The sequence below is a fragment of the Mixophyes fleayi genome, chromosome 3 (genome assembly GCF_038048845.1).
Source record: "Mixophyes fleayi isolate aMixFle1 chromosome 3, aMixFle1.hap1, whole genome shotgun sequence".
Lineage (NCBI taxonomy): Eukaryota > Metazoa > Chordata > Amphibia > Anura > Limnodynastidae > Mixophyes > Mixophyes fleayi.
In genome coordinates, this window is record NC_134404.1 from 257,736,623 (window position 1) to 257,755,165 (window position 18,543).

Below are 18,543 nucleotides of genomic sequence, written 5' to 3' on the forward strand. Positions count from 1 at the left end.
TTAAATATGTCACTAGTTTAGGGGGAAGGAGATTTATTTATTAAATGTAGGTGCTATTAGTTTAATGTTGGCCTGCTTGAGAGGAGGGAGTAGGGACACCGAGAGAGGGTTTGGGGAGCAGGTACAAAGTGCCAGGCAAGAGGTAGGCCTGTGTATTGGGAGGAACCACTGACCCGATGTGTACATGTCCCTCTCGCTGGCTGTGGATGGGGCCCCAAGAAGTTGTACCGGGGAAAAATAATTTCTTCTCGGCAGTCCTGGGTGGGAGTCCTATAGTGTTCACTCATTGCTTGGATTTCCATGAGGTCAATAGTACCTATCTATTTTACGAACAGGACCCCAAGATTCCAGGATAAAGGTAAGCAGTAAATAAGCTTTAGAGACAGCAGCAACAGGCAGTAAAAGCTGCAAAAACTAATAGAAGAAAGTAGAACAGTCTGCTAATCTGGCACCACAGTCCTGATTTTGCTGAAACAGTCAGGAGTTATGTCCAACTTCTCAAAACTTTGCTGGTGGAAGGAGCTGTGTGCACCTTACTGCAGCATTGCTGGTGTGTTTGAAGGGAAAGGGAAAAGGTGTGGCCTAGCACTGTCTAATGACCAAGACCATGACTTTTCATGCTGTCCTTACCTCATAGCAAATTAACGTCACCTACCAATAATTTGGCATCACTACAACATGGGAACACTTTCACATTTATTTCCAGGGCCACTCTAAGTTAAAAATCTACCCCTGGCACACTCCCAGACCTGATCACTGCATTCCCTCTCAATAAACAGGGAATCCCCAATTCCATATTTATTGTAGAAATTAAACAAAAGAGAATGATAAAAATTTTGAATGATCAGGGTTTTTTTTTATTATAAGCAAAGTATATATAAATTAAAGAATTAAATAACATTCTGATAATCTGATACACCATACTGTTTAACCTAACTTCCTCCAAGCAAAAGTGCAAGAATTCTATACCTTTACATAGTAAATAATTAAATTTCAGCTTGCACATAAAACTCAAAGACACATTCTGAAGAGAAGAATAACAGGAATACATAACATACAAATAACAAGGTCCATATTGCTCACCTTTGGTAAAGCACTTAGTAAACAAACATCTACTTAATGAAACTCATGGCTATACACTAAACTGAAATCTTTCTATTTCCCATATACTCATTGCTAACATAGGATAAAGGTCTATATTCTAAAAGCCCTTAAAATATTACTGTTAGGCTGCTAATGGTCAGATAACGAACCTGCAGAAAAGGCTGGCGGAGGTCTTCGACTATAGCAGCCGCCTTTCCCGTAGAGCTAGACGCGCTCACAGGTACTCGGATGCCCCAGGACTTAACTCCAAGTAGTGTAGGTTCATTATACTAAACCACAGCCGCAGACCAGGAGACAGTAGAGATGGTAAAGGATGGTCAGACGATAGCCAAGGTCAGGGGTCACTTGCAAGAAGAGTAGTCAGGGAACACGCCAAAGGTCAATGTCACAAGCAGAACAGCAGAATCCAAAATACAGATACAGGCCAAAGGGTCAGGGTCACAGGCAAGCAAGCAGAGTCCAAGAAACAGGCATGGGTCACAATGGGTGATCAGTAATCAAAGTATCCAGAGCAGGTCAGCAACAGCAGGTAACTAGACGCTATTACCGGCAGGGAGGCTAAGCCCTCCCTGCCTTATATACTGACATTGGCCAATCAGGGCTCAGCTCTGTAATGATTATCAGGCTTGGTCTAATTAATGATGCCTAAACTAATTAATTAGCCCGCAGGCTAGAACATTATCGCATGCGCCCAGCTGCAGCACTTGCCGGAGCGCACCGCTTAATAAACTCGGCGTCCGTTGCCTTGACAGTGGTCGGGCCCGAGTAACAGGAAATGACATCCCGGTCGTCATGGAGATGGGGGCTCCTGACAATTACTTAGGGTTTTATCCTTACATTATTTCTTAAGTGATTTTAATACATATGTGTAAGTAAAGTAAAACAGGGCTCTTTTAGTAAACATTTGAAGCTTGAAGTTGGTACGGCTTGTTTTAGCAAATGAAGGAAGTTAAATCTCGATAAACTTATATCTTTTAGGTACACTCTAATTCCAACGTCTGTGATTTTGGGATTTGGAGGTGCACCATTGTGGGCTGCAAAATGTACATATTTGACAGAGAGTGGAAATCGATATGCTGAAAAAGTAGGGAAGGTGGGAAAAGATATTGTCAATCAATATTTTGGACTTTTCTTTCTAATATTCCAATCATCCGGTGTGTGGGGGAATTTGATATCATCTTTAATATTTGGACAAACTCCAGATGCAGGTAAAATGTTAATTTAATGCACAATTTAAATAGACTTTCATTATAAAAATAATACTGTTGTTATCCTTACCAGGGTAAATCTGTAAATAGCACGATACAAATATGTGGTATTGATTTATATTTTAATTAACAATTAAGATCACAACCAAAATGTAAAGTTTCGCATTTCTTGCAATTATCTACAGAACACATTCGTCTTTGCACTTAATATTGCTTAATTCAGTTAAAATCGTATACACGTGTATACGCTAATATGTGCCTAAAATGTATTTCTAAACCATACCAATATAACCAATTTTAGCTGATTATATAGCAGCTAACACTACATTATTCAAGATTTGCAAACATAATTTTTTTTATTGCATCTAGTCAGCCTATATAGATTTATGTGGGTCTTCATTATAGTTCAGTCCCATATTGGAGTCCAGAAAATAATTGCATTTAATTGATTTAAAGGATCTGGAAACCATAAAATGAAAATATATTTTTATTCAAAAATATATATATAAAAAATATTATACCGAAACAGTTATGATTTTGACATCATAAGGGTTCTTGTTATATTCCTCACTAGAGATGCTTGAACTGCCTACATATTGTTTCTCAATAAGTACAAAAATGTGAAACGTTACTGGAATTACTTGTATTTTTGATTAAATAAGGAAATAAAGCTGGGGCATGGACTGATGGTTAATGGAGACAGACACGTTATGATTAAGCTCCTGATCGCACCCACTGCCATTCACAATAATCAGTTCACAAGCTCCAAGAGGCTGTGACATCAGCTCTCCCCTACAACTCATATCCACCAGGCTCCATGTCCGGCACAGTGATCCATCCAGGGTTAACCCACCACATTACTTTGCTGCAGCAAAACTGAACTAGGTGCTCATTGTATCTGTTTATGGTGTCTGAACAGGACCAATGGAGAAGAGGCTCCTTTTGACACTGCTAAGTATCCTGGCCTCAAAGTCATATGCTCCAATTCTGTGATCTCTCCAGTATCCACTACTACCTAACTTGGTCATCAGAAACACTGGTGCCATTCTTAAACCATTGACAATGAAGACCTAGGGCTAGATTTACTAAGCGGTGGCGGTTTGAACCATCATGTATCGCTGCGTATTTCCGGCGGTTTTGCAGGTCAAACAGACGGATTTACTATTGGACGGTTTTAAGGTTCAATGTGAATCAGTCATCGATGTAACAGCGGTATGGAAGCCTCCAAGCCGCTGGTGGCTTTAATAGAAACATGGCGGTTTTTGCTTCGTTCTGTGGCGAATTTTTTGAAATAGTCACCTTTTTGATGCCGTTTTACTATTGTCTATTTTCTCTGTTAGGAGATTTGACATTACAAGCACTAAATAAATTACTGGGCTTCCACATTTTCTTTGATATGGTTTTGAGGAGTAAAGAGAGAGGAGCTTGGAGGTAGTAGTATTGTAAATAAGGTGTTTTGGAGGGTTGTTGTGCTGAGATTTCTGCTTGGAGTGTGAGTAGTCCTGTGTTTTTTTTTCAGTGTTGTGGCTTTATTTTGTGATTTAATTTCTCTCTTGTTTTTTTGGTAATTGTCTAGTCCTTTGTCTCAATTACTTGTGTGTGAGTGTGTTGTGCGTGTTTCATTAGTTAGTATAGTTTGTCCTTTGTGTTTGTCAGTAGTTCAGTAGTTCAGATGTTCATTAGTTGGGATTATGGCCAGAGATAGTAGGGGGGCAAAGGGTGAGGAGAGGGAGATGGAGCTAGAGGGGACAGAGGAAGGTCAGGAAGGGTTAGAGGAGACAGGACAGGGGAGGAATCTCAGATTTTCTCACTATGAGAATTGTGTGTTGGTTGATAATATTGTTCCCTGTTACAAGTTTATTTTCGGGAACCTTACAGCCCGTACTCCGCTACGGTGGCGACACCAATTGTGGTCTAAGATATGTAAGGCCGTGAATGCGGTAGGACCTTTAAAGCAGTCAGTGTCTCACTGCCGTAAAAGATTTTAAGATATCAAGAGATGCCTTAAAGAAAAAATGGCTCAGGAGAGGAGGGCAGCAAGAGGCACAGGTGGTGGCCCACCACTTCATGTGGAGTATACCAGCTATGAGGAGGAGTTGCGTGAGATACTGCCCCATGAAATTGTGGAAGGTGTAAATGTCCAGGACATGGATGCACCCTCTTTTGGTCAAGGAAGTGGTGAGTTGTTTGCATATTTTTACTATAAGTGTTTTGCAATGAAGCATTCATTTAAAAAAGGGTTTGTTGTTTAAAAATAAATTCACTTTTTCAAAGTACACTGCATACATGAGTAAATGTTTTCCACTGTTAATACAGTTTTGGTATTATTCAAACATTCAGATTCGCCTTTAAGAGAGTCCAAAATCGACTCCTCCACCTTCTGTCAGGCATTCTGCCTCTGAAGAGCAAGCTGGCGAGTGTTGCCGATTTTGAGCAAAGACATTGTTTTCAAGCATTTGTTATGTGGAAATGTTTGTGGAAATGTGAAATACCTTGGTTGATATACGTTTGTAGAATTCAGCTGGAAGTACTACACAGAGGTTGGGCCAAAAGAGTAATAGTTTACCTCACTCCACCCTCTTGCAACATTTTTCAGCCTACACCCTCTTGTTTGGGTAACAAATTAATTCGGTTTCACTGTGGCCTCACCCTAGCACATAGGATACATGAGCTTTTACTACCTTAAAAGATTAGTGTCATCCTTAAGCAGGACCTATATGCCAACTAGTCAGGAAAGTTGAGTTTTAAAAAAGAGTCTGTAGTTAAACAATGTTATGTGTTTGCCTGCAGTGTCCAAAATTAAAATGACAAGTATGTGATTTTCTATAAACTTACTTTGGTCTTTTCTCCACAGGAACCTCATCATCTCTGCAAGGCCAGCGCCAGTCAGTGCAGATGTCACCTCCTGACGACACACACAGGAAGACACAGTCATCACTTTACAGGTGGTAGATGTCCCCGTGTCTAGGCACCAGGAACAAGTAACTGGCCCTGCAGTACAGACACAAGAGCAAAAACCTGCACCTCCTCAGCTGCATACAGGGCGAGAAATGGTCCAATCCATCGCCAATTTAAAGGCTTTGCAGTCTAAGTTAATGGACACTCAAACCAAACATATGTCTCATATTGTTGGACATTTGAGGCGTTCCTACTGCACTACTAGCCTAATTTCTTCTGCATTAAATTGCATAGCTGCAGCTATAGGGCGATCCAATGTCAGCATGATTCAAATGACTGGTGCTGTGGAGGCCTTACACTCCACAGTAAAGGAGGTCAATGCCAACGTGAATCGTATGGCTGCCTAAATTCACCAGGACATAACGGTACGGTTACTTTTGCCAGTGACCTCTACTGAAACCAGTTTGATAAGTACGCCAGGACGCTCAGTGCAAAGTACTCCGCCAAGGAGAGGTGCTCGCATTAGGGGGGGAGAAGAAGAGGAGAGAGTGTCATCTGAACCTCTGATGTACCTGCCAAAAGGCGTAGGTAGATTAATGTTTGTGGTTTTTCCCAACAACCTGTAAAATATTTGGTTCTGATATTTTAAATGTTCTTGGTGGCTAAAGTGCTTGGTTTGTTTTGGCCCCACAAAACATGCTATACATAAATACAGATAAATACCAATCAGGCAAAGAAAAATTACTAATATTGGTAGGTCATACACATCCCAAAATCTGTAGCAACGGGAAATGTTCCCAATAATATATAGGCAAAGGCCTTAGTAGTAACAGTGCAGGTTGGACAAGAACTGTCACAACCAAATGGCATAATTAAAGTTCCATAGGCTTTTAGAAATGTCCAACAGATAATGAAGTGGCTAATAGCCTGAAAGAATCAGAGATATTGGCCACAAGTAAGACATTGTTGCAACCTGACTTTTCACAATAAAGGACCCTCAAGATTTTGCAAACTCTAGTGGTCTTCCAATCCCAATACTAACCCTAGAAGAGGACTTCACCCCAGCTATAAACCATTATATCACAGATCGAATCCAAGACTTCAAAACATTACTCTAACATATGACTTTATTGTGTGAGTATTCCAAACTGGAAGCAGAACAGACAGTTTGGAGGTCAAAGTTAAAATTAGCCATTTCCAGATGTAGTTGATCAGGAGATGAAATTTTAGTTACCCTCATAATGCATCATTATGAAAGATTCTATTTTCTTGTCTCGTAAATTGTGATATTTATATGTCAAAATGATGCCACCTCCCAAATAAAAAAGAATATTAGATGAAAATATAATAGCAAAAGGAGAAGAAATTTTGTACAGAAATTAGAGAAAACTTGTGCGGCTGTTACTCTGATTCATCCACATAAAATATACTCACCAGGACCTACATCGCTCTCATCCTGGACAGTCCATGCAGCCACATCTATGCAGCTAAACCTCACCTGAACACCTCCTCTCCAATTTAATTGGCACTTAGACAAATTCATACTCCTAAATTACAGATAAGATGGAGGAATCAGGCAGGCTATACAAAATGTTTTTAGCATAATGTGTTGAACAGAAAAACCCCTTGTAACAATTTGGGAGGCTCATAAGGTCACTATTTATGAGAAACTTAGCTTAACTGCATCATAAAAGTAGGCATCTAAATAGAAATTAGCTGCTTTGGAGTTATAGATATAGATTCTGCAAACTAAACACGTTTAAAAGGTCAGCTCAATGCTTTTCTTGTTGAAAAAGCAATGAAGACTTTAAAATAGCTTCAGCAGAATTTCTATGATAAAGTGGACTATAAAGCTTGAAAAATAAAAGCTAGATGCTCACAATATGAGGTCAATTCTATTAATTCTATAAAAGATCACTTATTATATGATCCAGTTAAAATTGCAGAGGAGTTTAGATCATGTTTATGACAAACTCAGAGCAAAACTCCCAGAAACTTCACTTAGCCATCAATCAATATTAACAATCGGGTGGCCTACCCCAGTTATCCACCTCCCAAACCGAATTTCTCAACAAGAATTTTGCAGAAAAAATGTAAACACATAGGGCACTCAAATGTTGATATGTGATGTACTTTGAGAAATATCACAATCCCTGTACTAATTAACCGGACCATACGCCTGTGAAATCATTAACGTCAAATCCATCTTAGAGCGCAACAGAGTTTTACTACAGCCTACAATTTCAGGATCGGACCGGGAAGGGACTGGGCGTATGCACGCATTCAATGTACAGTAAGGGCATGACAAGCTTGAGCGCACGCAGCAGCGTTGATTTTAAGCTTTGGGTATCTCAAAGCTAAATGTTTTTCTGTTGTATCACTTGCACTAGCTACAGTGCTAGTGTAAGTGCCAATTACTGTTGATGAAGGTCGTGTATGCAAGCTAGAACATGTATTTGCAAATCAGAAGCAACTGTAAAAATGCATTCTATGTACAGTAGACACTATTATCCCTAATAAATGTAATTTATGGTTAAAAACAGACATTTTGAAAAATAAAATGTTTTGTCATTAATGACTATATTACAGGTGTGTCAGGGCCATCCCTGCTTCCTCACTGCCACACAGGTGACAGTCCCTTCCTGACCTAGACAAGTCTTGTTGCTCTGCCTTCCCACCAGCCCTCCTTTCCTATGCTTTGCCGCATGCGCATCCCATTGCCAAGCAATGGTACATGATCTTGAGCTCAGTAGTGGTCTGTGACGTCACCGGCCGCTGGAGAGTCCCAATTAGCTACTCTATTTAAACATTTGGGTGCCAGAGTATTAGGTGTCACCTTGCTGCAGCACACATTCCTGTTTCAGTACCTGTTACCTTCTCCCTGTTCCCAGCATCCGATATCTCTTTATTCCTGACTCTGCTTAATTATTACCTCTCTCTTGGATTTTGATTTCTGTACTGCAGCTACCTCTTGGCTTTTGACCTCATGCTTCCCTAAAAATTCTTTGGATATTGATTTTGTACTTAGTTCCTAGCTGACCTGAACCTGGACCGTTCATCCGCTCATTGCTAAATGCAGACATGTGTATGCTCGATGTATGTGCGTTTTTAAAAAAATGCACAATACATTCATTTTAGTGAATTGGGCCCATAGAATAGGATGCAAATCGGGAGGGCTTAAAAGAGACATAGAAATCTGGGCACCCAAAATATGTTACTTGTATGTTGTAACTAAAAAAATCTGAATAAAAATACTTTATTTGAGTAATCTGGCCAAAACATTAATCTTGACTGAGTTTATATATCTTATCCACAAGATAAATCGAGGATTCCAGTTATCAAGATCAGACTTGACTTGGGATAAGAGTTGGGGATAGTTAGCCTGAAATAGTTGGCTATACTGTTTAGTAATGCAGATGACCAAATATTTGAATTTCTTTTGGTGCCAATTAAAAGGGAACCTCTGAATTAGATCATCCCTGATTGACTAAGTGAGGTAAAAGTCAAGTATCTCAGTTTTTTGGGGGTTAATTTGGAAGTCAGAGAGATGGCTATAGATTTTAATTTCTTTGAGAAATGGAGCTATAGATGAGGTTGATCTCAAATAATACGCGCACGGGACACTATATCAGTAGTGATAAATCTATGCACACATATTAAATATATCCAAATGTCACACACTAAAAACATGTTTATGCTTCTTTGATGTATTCTTATATGGCGCTAGGCACTCAGCAATGAAAATGAAGTAGGAGTTCTTACCCTATTCTTTACCTAAGTATGCTTTGTACTTGGTCCTTCTGGTTGTTTTTGGGTGTTTTGCCCATGAGTGGAGCTCCTCTGAAGGATGGATATTCACTCGGTGCATCCTCCTCCGTCCCCTGGTTCCTGGAACACAAGTAGAACGCAAACTACTTCCTGTTGGTATTAGAGATGGGCGGGTCCGGTTCCCCGAGAACCGAACCCATCCGAACTTTGGGTATCCGAGTACCGAGCTGAGTAGCTTGGTACTCTTCCGCCCGTTCCGAATCCAAATCGAGGCCAAACGTCATCGTGACGTCGTCGGATCTCGGGGCTCGGTTCTCGCGCTACTTCAACATTATAAATACACCCCTCCACAGCAATCCATCGCCATTTGACAGAGGAAGAGAGCATGGTGTAGTCACAGGCTGATTAGAGCAGGGACAGAGAATCCAATATTCTTCTTGCAATTGCTCTAACAAAAATCGCTAGAGAAGAGAGGAGGATAGAGGTTTATTATTTTTTGTTAATATTTGGCACTCCCCAGTGCTTTTAGGGTGTCCCCCATAATTGTGCATAAATATTTCTGGCTTTTAAAAGTCATATCTGTCAGCAGTATCTACCAACTAATTTTTAGCACTCCTCAGTGCTTTGGGTGTCCTCCATAATTGTGCATAAATATTTCTGGCTGTCAAAAGTCATATCTGTCAGCAGTATCTACCAACTAATTTTTAGCACTCCTCAGTGCTTTTGAGGTGTCTCCCATAATTGTGCATACATATTTCTGGCTGTCAAAAGTCATATCTGTCAGCAGTATCTACCAATTAATTTTTAGCACTCCTCAGTGCTTTTGGGGTGTCCCCCATAATTGTGCATAAATATTTCTGGCTGTCAAAAGTCATATCTGTGTTAGGAACCCCTCCAGCTGGCACAACACAACCCGGAATCTACTCTGCCAGTCAGGTGTTCACTGGAGCCCCTGATGGAGGGGACAGACTGGGCTGCAGACTGACAGAGGATCGTAAAGTGTGTACCGGCTGGGGAGAACCCAGGCAAGCGGAGTCAGGTCCATGCAGAGGTCAAGGGCCGGCAGCAGACAGCGGTATCAGTAAACAAGCTGAAGTCAGAGGTCACAGGCGGATAGCAGAAACGGTAAACAGGCCAGGGATCAGGGTCACAGGATACACAAGCGTAGTCAGTTCAAAGCCAAAGGTCATACACGGTAAATCAGAAGTGGTCTTAGAAGACTAGAGCAGGAACAAGCAGGTCAGCAGACTGGAGCACAGAAGCTATAACCGGCAATGAGGTAGCAGACCTCATTGCCTTAAATACTAACCCCAACCAATCAGAGCCTAGCTCTGTCAGAATACTGCCCATATTTAATTAGCCCACAGGCTATCTATGTGCGCACGCGCCCAGCAGTTCCCCTTGCTGGGACGCGGCGCTCTAACACACAGCTTCCCGACCGTTGCCTAGGCAACGGCCGAGCCGAGCCCCCGGGGGTGATGTCCCGGTCGTCATAGCGACGGCCGGGACAGAGGTAGGGGAGTCGCGGCGGCTGGGCAGCGCCGCGGCTTGTAACAATCTGTCAGCAGTATCTACCATCTAATTTTTAGCACTCCTCAGTGATTTTGAGGTGTCCCCCATAATTGTGCATAAATATTTCTGGCTGTCAAAAGTCATATCTGTCAGCAGTATCTACCAAATAATTTTTAGCACTCCTGAGTGCTTTTGGGGTGTCCCCCATAATTGTGCATAAATATTTCTGGCTGTCAAAAGTCATATTTGTCAGCAGTATCTTACCAAATAATTTTTACCACTATAAGTGCTTTGCGCTCAGAATGGATTCAAAGCAGTCCACATATGATCAGAATGAGCAACCAGGTTCTGTCACCAGTCCTGATGTTAGTGTTACCAGTACATCATCTGGGCAAGGCAATGTCAAACTACACAGTATTTCAAAATCAGTCCAAAAAACCAAAACCCAAAAAACAATTACTGTGTTGAAGTGAAAAAGAAGTGTTACTGAGCAAAAGTTAAGTGTCGATAAAAAAAAAATTGCCAACATGCCATTCTACACACGCAGTGGCAAAGAGAGAATGAGGCCTTCACCTTTGGCTATTAGTGGCAGATCCAAAAATGTTACCGAGCCTACAAGTGGTGCACAACTACTGTTACGCGTCAAAGCCGAGCTGCAAGATAACAGTAAGGCATTAGAGGATAATGTTTGCTCTGAATCAGATATGACACCAATCCCTGTGGAGAGTCCATCCAACAGTGGGATGTCTAATCGTGAGCATTCTGTTAGTGTACCCATAAAGAAGGGCCCTTTCAGCAGTTCTGCTGATGTGTGCCTGAACAGCCCGAGTGTAGCCGGTGATACACCAAGTGAGGATGACACTTTGTCTTTAGAAGAGGATGTGGTGGAGATTTGGGTATCCGACGATGAGGATGTGGTTGATTGTGTAAGTCCTGCAGCAGTGTGGCACCAGTGGAAGCAGTTCTGGCATGTGAGGTTCTGGCACCAATAAGCACTTTCAAAACACAAGCAGGGATGACGCGGGTGGCAGACCACAACAGTTTGACATCTGGGCTGGTTTGAAGGATTTGTCAAAAAAATGTGTGACCTTGACCATAACTCCAACCAATCCTACTATTAACATGCAAAGGATGGTGGAGGGCCTATCAGGGATTAAACTGTATTTTTCCTAATTTTCACTAATAATGTTTGGGTGTAATATACACCCAAAGAAGAGTGCTCAATTGCTAACAGTCAATGATGAAGAGGAAGACAAGCAGGCTTGTCTGTAGAATTTGCAGACAAATTGTGCTGCGTTATATAGGTAACACCCAAAGAGAAGAGCTCCATTGCTAATTGTAATTGCTGAAATAGAAATAATAGGGCTGACAGTCTTGGTCTAAATCTGCAGTTACATTTTATTGTACCATAGCTCACTGCGAAACTGGAGAGGTGGCAGGGTTTAGTGATAATCTTCCTCAAACAATACTAATTCATCCCACCATCATAGAAGTGTGTGTAGTATGATGTAATTGCCGATAATGGCCTTCCAAAGGGAATGACTAGTTGATTTTAGGGCAGAGCTGTCACGATTTTTGGGCAATTCTTACAGCACAGCAAATATCAAAATGTTGAGCGGACTCATCTGCATCACCACTGGGTGTCTTGGGAAAGCAATTTCTTTTACAGCAAGCAGTTGCCTGAGAAACTGAAGGAGAAGACATAGCAACAAGATGTTGATAGGTCTGGGATCCTTGCAAAGAAAATTAAGTATTTAATCTACAATTAAAATATAGTTAGCACATTTTCTTTGTTTTATTGCACACTATAATTTTCTGTAGCACCTTTATAAAATGTATTATTAAGGCAATCACTTGACCCAAGCTAACCGTATCTGCACTTTCTTCACAGGTAACTACTTCGCTGGACTAAAGTATATTTCCCTCAAATGCTAGTCTTCTTGCAGCTGCTGCATTCTCCTACATGCTGTTGCAGAAACCAGAAATTTACCCTAAATGTTTCTGGACACAAACAGCATCTCATGCATCTCATTTTTAAAAAGTTCTGTAACACCAAGTTGATAGTGTGTGCAAAACAGGAAATGTGATGGAATTCAACCCCGCTGTAATGCTTGACCAATATTGGGGTCGTAATCAGAAATGACATATCCTCAGGAGAGTCCAAGCAGGATTAGCCATCTTTCAATGACATCCCTTAGTTTTTTGAACAGTTTGTCAGCTGTATGCCTCTTACTGAAGCCGCTGATACACAGAGTAGCCTACTTCTCAAAAATGTGACGTACCTGGGTACATGCTGCTGCTGTCCATGCTGGGGAAGGCGAATGACCAACCCAGTGGGCTTTCACAGTCATATAATCTTTAGTTTGCTCAGTTCCGCTTGTACACATATCTGTGGTTAAGTGTACAGTGGGTAGAATGCCATTTTGTCTCCCAATAAATAAATTTTTAGGAACTTTCTGGTACAGGAGAGAATTAGCTTTTCTAGTAAAATGGTATAGTGATGACATTTGCTAACAGGGACAGAACACCTCAATTAAATGTTTTAAGCCAACTGTATTATTAGTGGACATTGGACACAGATCTAACACTAGCATAGTACCCAGGGCGTCTGTGATCCGCTTTGCGACTGGGTGACAGGTTTCATTCTTGCTTCCTCTTGCAGAGGATTGTTTAACTGCCAATTGTTTGTTCAGGGGATATTGATTATGAAGGTGTAGGGGGGGGGGGAGATTGCAGGTGCTGGGATGTAGATGAGAGAAGGGAGGTATATTATGCTGGAATGCTTGTTGTAATTTTTTTTTAACCGAAGTTTCTGATTTTCCCAACAGTTTTCCAAGAACTCACTGAAAAATGACGAAACATGGATGAGGATCCCAGCTGGTTAAGGTCCCTACCTCTACTGAGTGTGGCTTTAAAAACGCTACAAATGGATAGACAACTTTTGCCAGGATTTGTGTAAAAAAATTTCCACACTTAAGAGGTGGATTTTTGGTCTTATGCTCAGGCATGACAATGGCCTTTTTGTTATCACTGGCAAGAACTGCAGCAATTTTTCTTTTCAAGTGTATGAAAATCTTATTGTGACATAGGAGGTGTTCAAAATTGAATAAAAAATGACTGGAAATTAGTGTTACTGAGGTTAATAATAATGCAGCTACAAAATAATACCTAAATTATGTCATTTTAGCACCAATAAATGTAATTTTTTTAACAAATTGCAAAACAAAGCCAAAACCACAACACGCAAGGGCGGTTTTGCAAAACCAAAACACGACGGTAATCCAGATCCAAAACCGAATCCAAAACCAAAACACGGGGGTTAGTGACCATCTCTAGTTGGTATGGGAGCCTGAGTGGATCAAAATACCTTGAGTGTAGCCTGTACCCGCGTTTCGTCCTATGGACTTTGACAAAGATAGGTGTCATCTATCTTTTGCCTTCTTTAGTGGTATTTAAATTCAAATAACTTTACTGATATTTTTAAAAAATGGCATAATTGCAATACTAAAATAGTAAAACAGAAGATGTAATTCTCCTTTGTCATATTAAATTGGTGTGAATAGATACAAAATAAAAACCAAAATAAAAAAGGTATAACATAGTACATATGTATAATATATTTTACATTTTAAAATGTATGTATAATGGAAAGTGTTTTATAGCAAAAAGGGCCATAAATCAAATTTTAGATTGAGTCCTAGTGGTGCCAAAGTTTTAAATTTGTAAATATACTCTTCTTCCAATTTGGACATAGCAGAGATGTAGTTGCCACCCCTCCAATTCTTCGGTACATGTTAAATGCCCAGAAACATCATACCTGTATAGTCTCTATTATGTTTATCTAAAAAAAATGCTTGGACACACTGTGCGTTGTTATGCCTCTCTTAATGTTTAGATATCCAGATTTTTAATTTTCTTTTGTTTCAGCCTACATATTGGAGATCACATTGGCACTCCAAAAGGTATATAATACCTTCAGAATTGGAGTTTATTCTTTCTTTGATTTTATACTACTGGTTAGTAACCTTTGAGGTATAAATAGTAGTGGAGGTGGTGGATTTCATCTTTGAGTTTTTACAGCATGCACATTCAGAGCAGAAATAAAATCCTTGGGGTATATCAGTATCTCTATGTTCATGTATTGGTAAAAAAGCTGTTAGCCAATACATTTTTAGATTGTCGGCCTTCCTGAACACTATCTTCGGTTTGGATGGGATGATGGACTTCAAGCCTTCATCATGTTGAAAAATATGCCAATATTTTTTAATTATGTTTGTGACAGTTTGATAATTACTACTAAATTTGGTGACAAATACAGTTTCAAATTATTTCTGTTTTTCTTCCTCTTTATATACTCTAAATTTCGTTAATACTTTTGAATGCTTCCTGTACTTGATGTTTATCATAATTTCTTTCTATGAATTTCTCCATCAAATTTTCCCCTTGTCAAACATATTCCATTGGATTGGAACAGTTTCTTTTTATTCACCTAAACAGATGAGGCTGGGTCAGATAACAGAGAATGTCATCTGTCTATGGGGGATTTTTGCTTCCTGACCCCACCCTGTTTAAATTTCTGAAACTGCTGTATCTGAACAAATTTTCACAGCTAGTGGTTCAATAAGTATTGCCAATATCAGGGGTGAAAGAGGCAAACTAGACACGAGTGACCACAAAATGTGGTTCAAATTAATTTTCTGCATCAAGGCTGTTAGTAGTGAATGGTTTTTGAGATACATGTATGGAGTAAATAAGGTAAATGGTGCACCTTGTTTTAACTAAGGCCAATACTGTTGCATACATTTTTAACCCATGCTTAATAATAACATTTTGCGGTAATTTGAACACATAGTGGGGTCTTTATATGGTTTTGGTATCACCACAATATTAGTCAAGGTCGCAGAGGCATAAAAAGAAGTTCTGTTTAGTATTTTGTTAAAAAAAATCTGTCATGACCAGGTCAAGGACAGCAGAAAATTTCTTAGAATATTTTGGAGTAAGGCCGTGAAAAACACTTGGCCAGAGGCAGAACTAGCGAACTGTGGGCCCCGGTGCTGGGAGGCTGGGAAAAGGGAACCGGGGCCCCTGACCCTCTGCATCTGCCATGCAGTGGGCCGCATTAACTCTACAGCCCCCGATGCACAGCATCTGCCGTACCAATGGCAATTTCCGCAACTGGCCCATATTGGGAGCATAGAGCGAAATCAGTGCAGAGTGGAGGATACCTATCAAATTTAAGTAGCGATGTTCTGGATCAGCATAAGATTTAAATTGACACCCCTCGTTACTAACAATCAGCTGATGTAAAAAATGTTTGTGTGTGTTGCCTGTCAATGAGTTCCTGTCAAGTGGGATTCTTGCAGTAAAACTATGCTCTCTCTCTCTCGTGAGTTGAACTCATTCCCACTAATGGAGATTAACTTCAATACCATTGTGGGAATAAGCACCGGTAATAAGTATTATAAAAGAAACACTAGATGTAGGAAGAGAAGAAAGGATAATGCACCTGACACTGTGACAAGGAGAATTAAGGATGCTTGGTCTGTGTGGTTACGGAGATGAAATTAATTTGTCCTTGGTGAGGGACCCTTTACAAATGTCCAAAATAACAAAAGGGAAAAGAAAGGGGGAAACTCCTTAGTTAAACATTTTAACTAAAATCTTAATTAATACACAGCTCAAAGAACATAAAAGAAACAACAGCATATTGATGCAGTAGTCAAACGGTTGAGGATTTATCCCATTATATATTAACAGTGAACTAAACTGGAGAAACTTAGATTGATTAGAAGTATCAGGGTGACCTTCACAGTGGGGTGCAACAACAAAATAACAGCACAGCTCATGTCCAGTAGTTCCTAGATTTTGCATTGTGTTGGCAGACTAGCAAAAGTAATGTTAACTAATGTATTTTCTGATAGTCCATTAAAGGTAAAGTTAAGTGAACACATAAGGGGAATCATCTCCAGTTTCAGAAGGAGTTTGATTCCAAATAGGCAAAATGCTATAAAGCAATTGTTGAACTTTCAACCCTGGTTGACAATGGATCAACCAGGCCCATTGGTGGAGACCATTGGTGGAGGACAGATTATTTCAGATTGCCATCGAGTAGTCATGCTGAAGAGTTAGATTCTCTAGTTGTGTGACATCCTACCAATGACCATTCTGGAGAAGGTGGTTTCCCTTTATGAGGTTTAGAAGGTTTGCCTTGCTTAGGATACAGTTTTGGTTCCAGTAGGATGCCGAGTTTAGAGAGGATTTGCTGACCTTGTTCCAGGGATTTTGTCAGATGAACAAAGTTTCCGGAAAGGACTTGTAGTTTAAAAGGGAATCCCCACCGGTATTTTTAGTTATGTTGGTGGAGAATTCTAGTCACCAGCTGGAGGTCCCTGCAATTTTTGAATTGTAGCAGGAACAAGGTCTTGGATCTGTTGGAGTTGGTGTCTTGAAAATCAATCATGTCACTGTTTCTTAAAGCAACTAGGAGTTTTTATGTAGCTTAATATTAATGGAGACACTCTATGATATCTCTTGGTCTCTGATCCATGGCTGGTTTGGTCCTAAGAGCTCTGTGAACTCCATCCATCTGGAGCTCATCCCCTGAGATATTTGAAATAAAATATTTGCAAATATCTTTGAGGAAATACTGGAAGGAGGAGTTTTCTACTGACTCTGGTATGTTATGGATTATTCTTTTGTGTCATGATCTGCCTCTGGTTGCACATCAGCATCTTCCATTGAGTACTGCTTGCCTCCTGCAGCTTCTGTCTTTTAAGAACTATGCTTGAACTTTGCCTTTGTGTATATCTGGCCTGCAGTACCCCTCTACCACCAGAGGTGCTGCTGTCTTATTACACACACCACCCCACTAGCAAGAGTTACCTCATTCCCCAATCAGCACCCATACCTGTTCACTGCATTTATAAGTCTGCCTCTCCCAGTAAACTGTGGCAGTTCATTATTGTCTTGCCTGTTGTTGCTGACTCTTCTGATTATCCTGTATATGACTTAACTGGTATTGACCTCAGCTTGTTCCTCAGCTTCGCTGCTTATCTCCTGACTTCTTCTTGACTACACTCCAGCTCATTCCCTGATACCATTGTGGCTCTCCTGGCTTTGATCCCTTGGCTTGTTTTACTCTCCGCTATTCTGTTTCCCAAGGATCTATTCAGTGCCCCGTACATCCTGGCATCGTGGTTTATCCAGTACCTTGTGCCTTGTGCCTCCTGGCAAGATCTCGAGCCCTGCTTATTTTGGTTTATCTTGTGCCTTGTGCCTCCTGACTAAGCCTGGCTTCTGTCCTTCTCCAGCCTCTGAGTTAGGTCTGCTATCCAGTTTATCTGTACTGCCTCTACAAGCTGTGTTTCAGCCATATTTCCAGTATGTCCAGCTCTGCTATCCCAGTAGCTACCTGTTCGCAGCACATTGCACCTTCCCATCCAGTCTCTTGCTGCAGCTACCTGGACTCTGTTGTCTACCTGCTGCAGTTTATCTACCAAATGATCCAGTCTCCTGCTTGCTATTACCCGGACCTCCGGGTTCACCTCCTGCAGATTTTCCTTTCTGCCCTCTCCACTGGGCCTTACTGAGTACCTACCTGGAGGGCCGTGACCTGCGGGGCAGAAGCTGCTAAGCCCAAACTCCCTTGCAGGGGTCACTGGTGAAAAGCTTTTGTCCCATTAGACTCCACACCTTCCTGTAGGTGGTGCTGAAACTAGCAGGATCTAGGGTCCTACACATATCTGTTGACCATGACACTATGTGATCTATGTTCCTGGTCCTCTTGCTTTTCTTTGATAATTTACATTGCCTATCTCAATGTCTCGAGTTCTCTATTGAAGACTGCTTGAGTGCAACACAGTTTATCAGTTTTAGATTCAAGGATATCAGTCCTGGAGCCAAGAATAGCTATTTCTGTCTTAAATTCAGCAATATATTTTTTGGGCTCTTGTTGAAACGTAATTTGGATATTATTTGTCAGATATGTTATGGCTGCTTGAACATTAGGGTCAATTTCAGTCTCAGATTAAGAGGTAAGCCTGGGAGAATAAGA

The 18,543-nt window shown here is 40.7% G+C and overlaps 1 protein-coding gene across 2 annotated transcripts in view; it reads left to right on the forward strand.

The window, feature by feature from the left end:
- LOC142142939 (protein unc-93 homolog A-like) overlaps positions 1–18,543 on the forward strand; it is a 76,949-nt gene that overhangs the window by 43,944 nt on the left and 14,462 nt on the right. Inside the window, exons 3-4 of one of the 2 annotated variants that reach the window (XM_075200699.1) lie at positions 2,083–2,312; positions 18,332–18,340. In XM_075200699.1, the coding sequence (XP_075056800.1) occupies positions 2,083–2,312; positions 18,332–18,340 (239 nt within the window). The remainder of the gene's footprint in view (positions 1–2,082; positions 2,313–18,331; positions 18,341–18,543) is intronic. The other variant, XM_075200700.1, reaches the window with a different exon arrangement.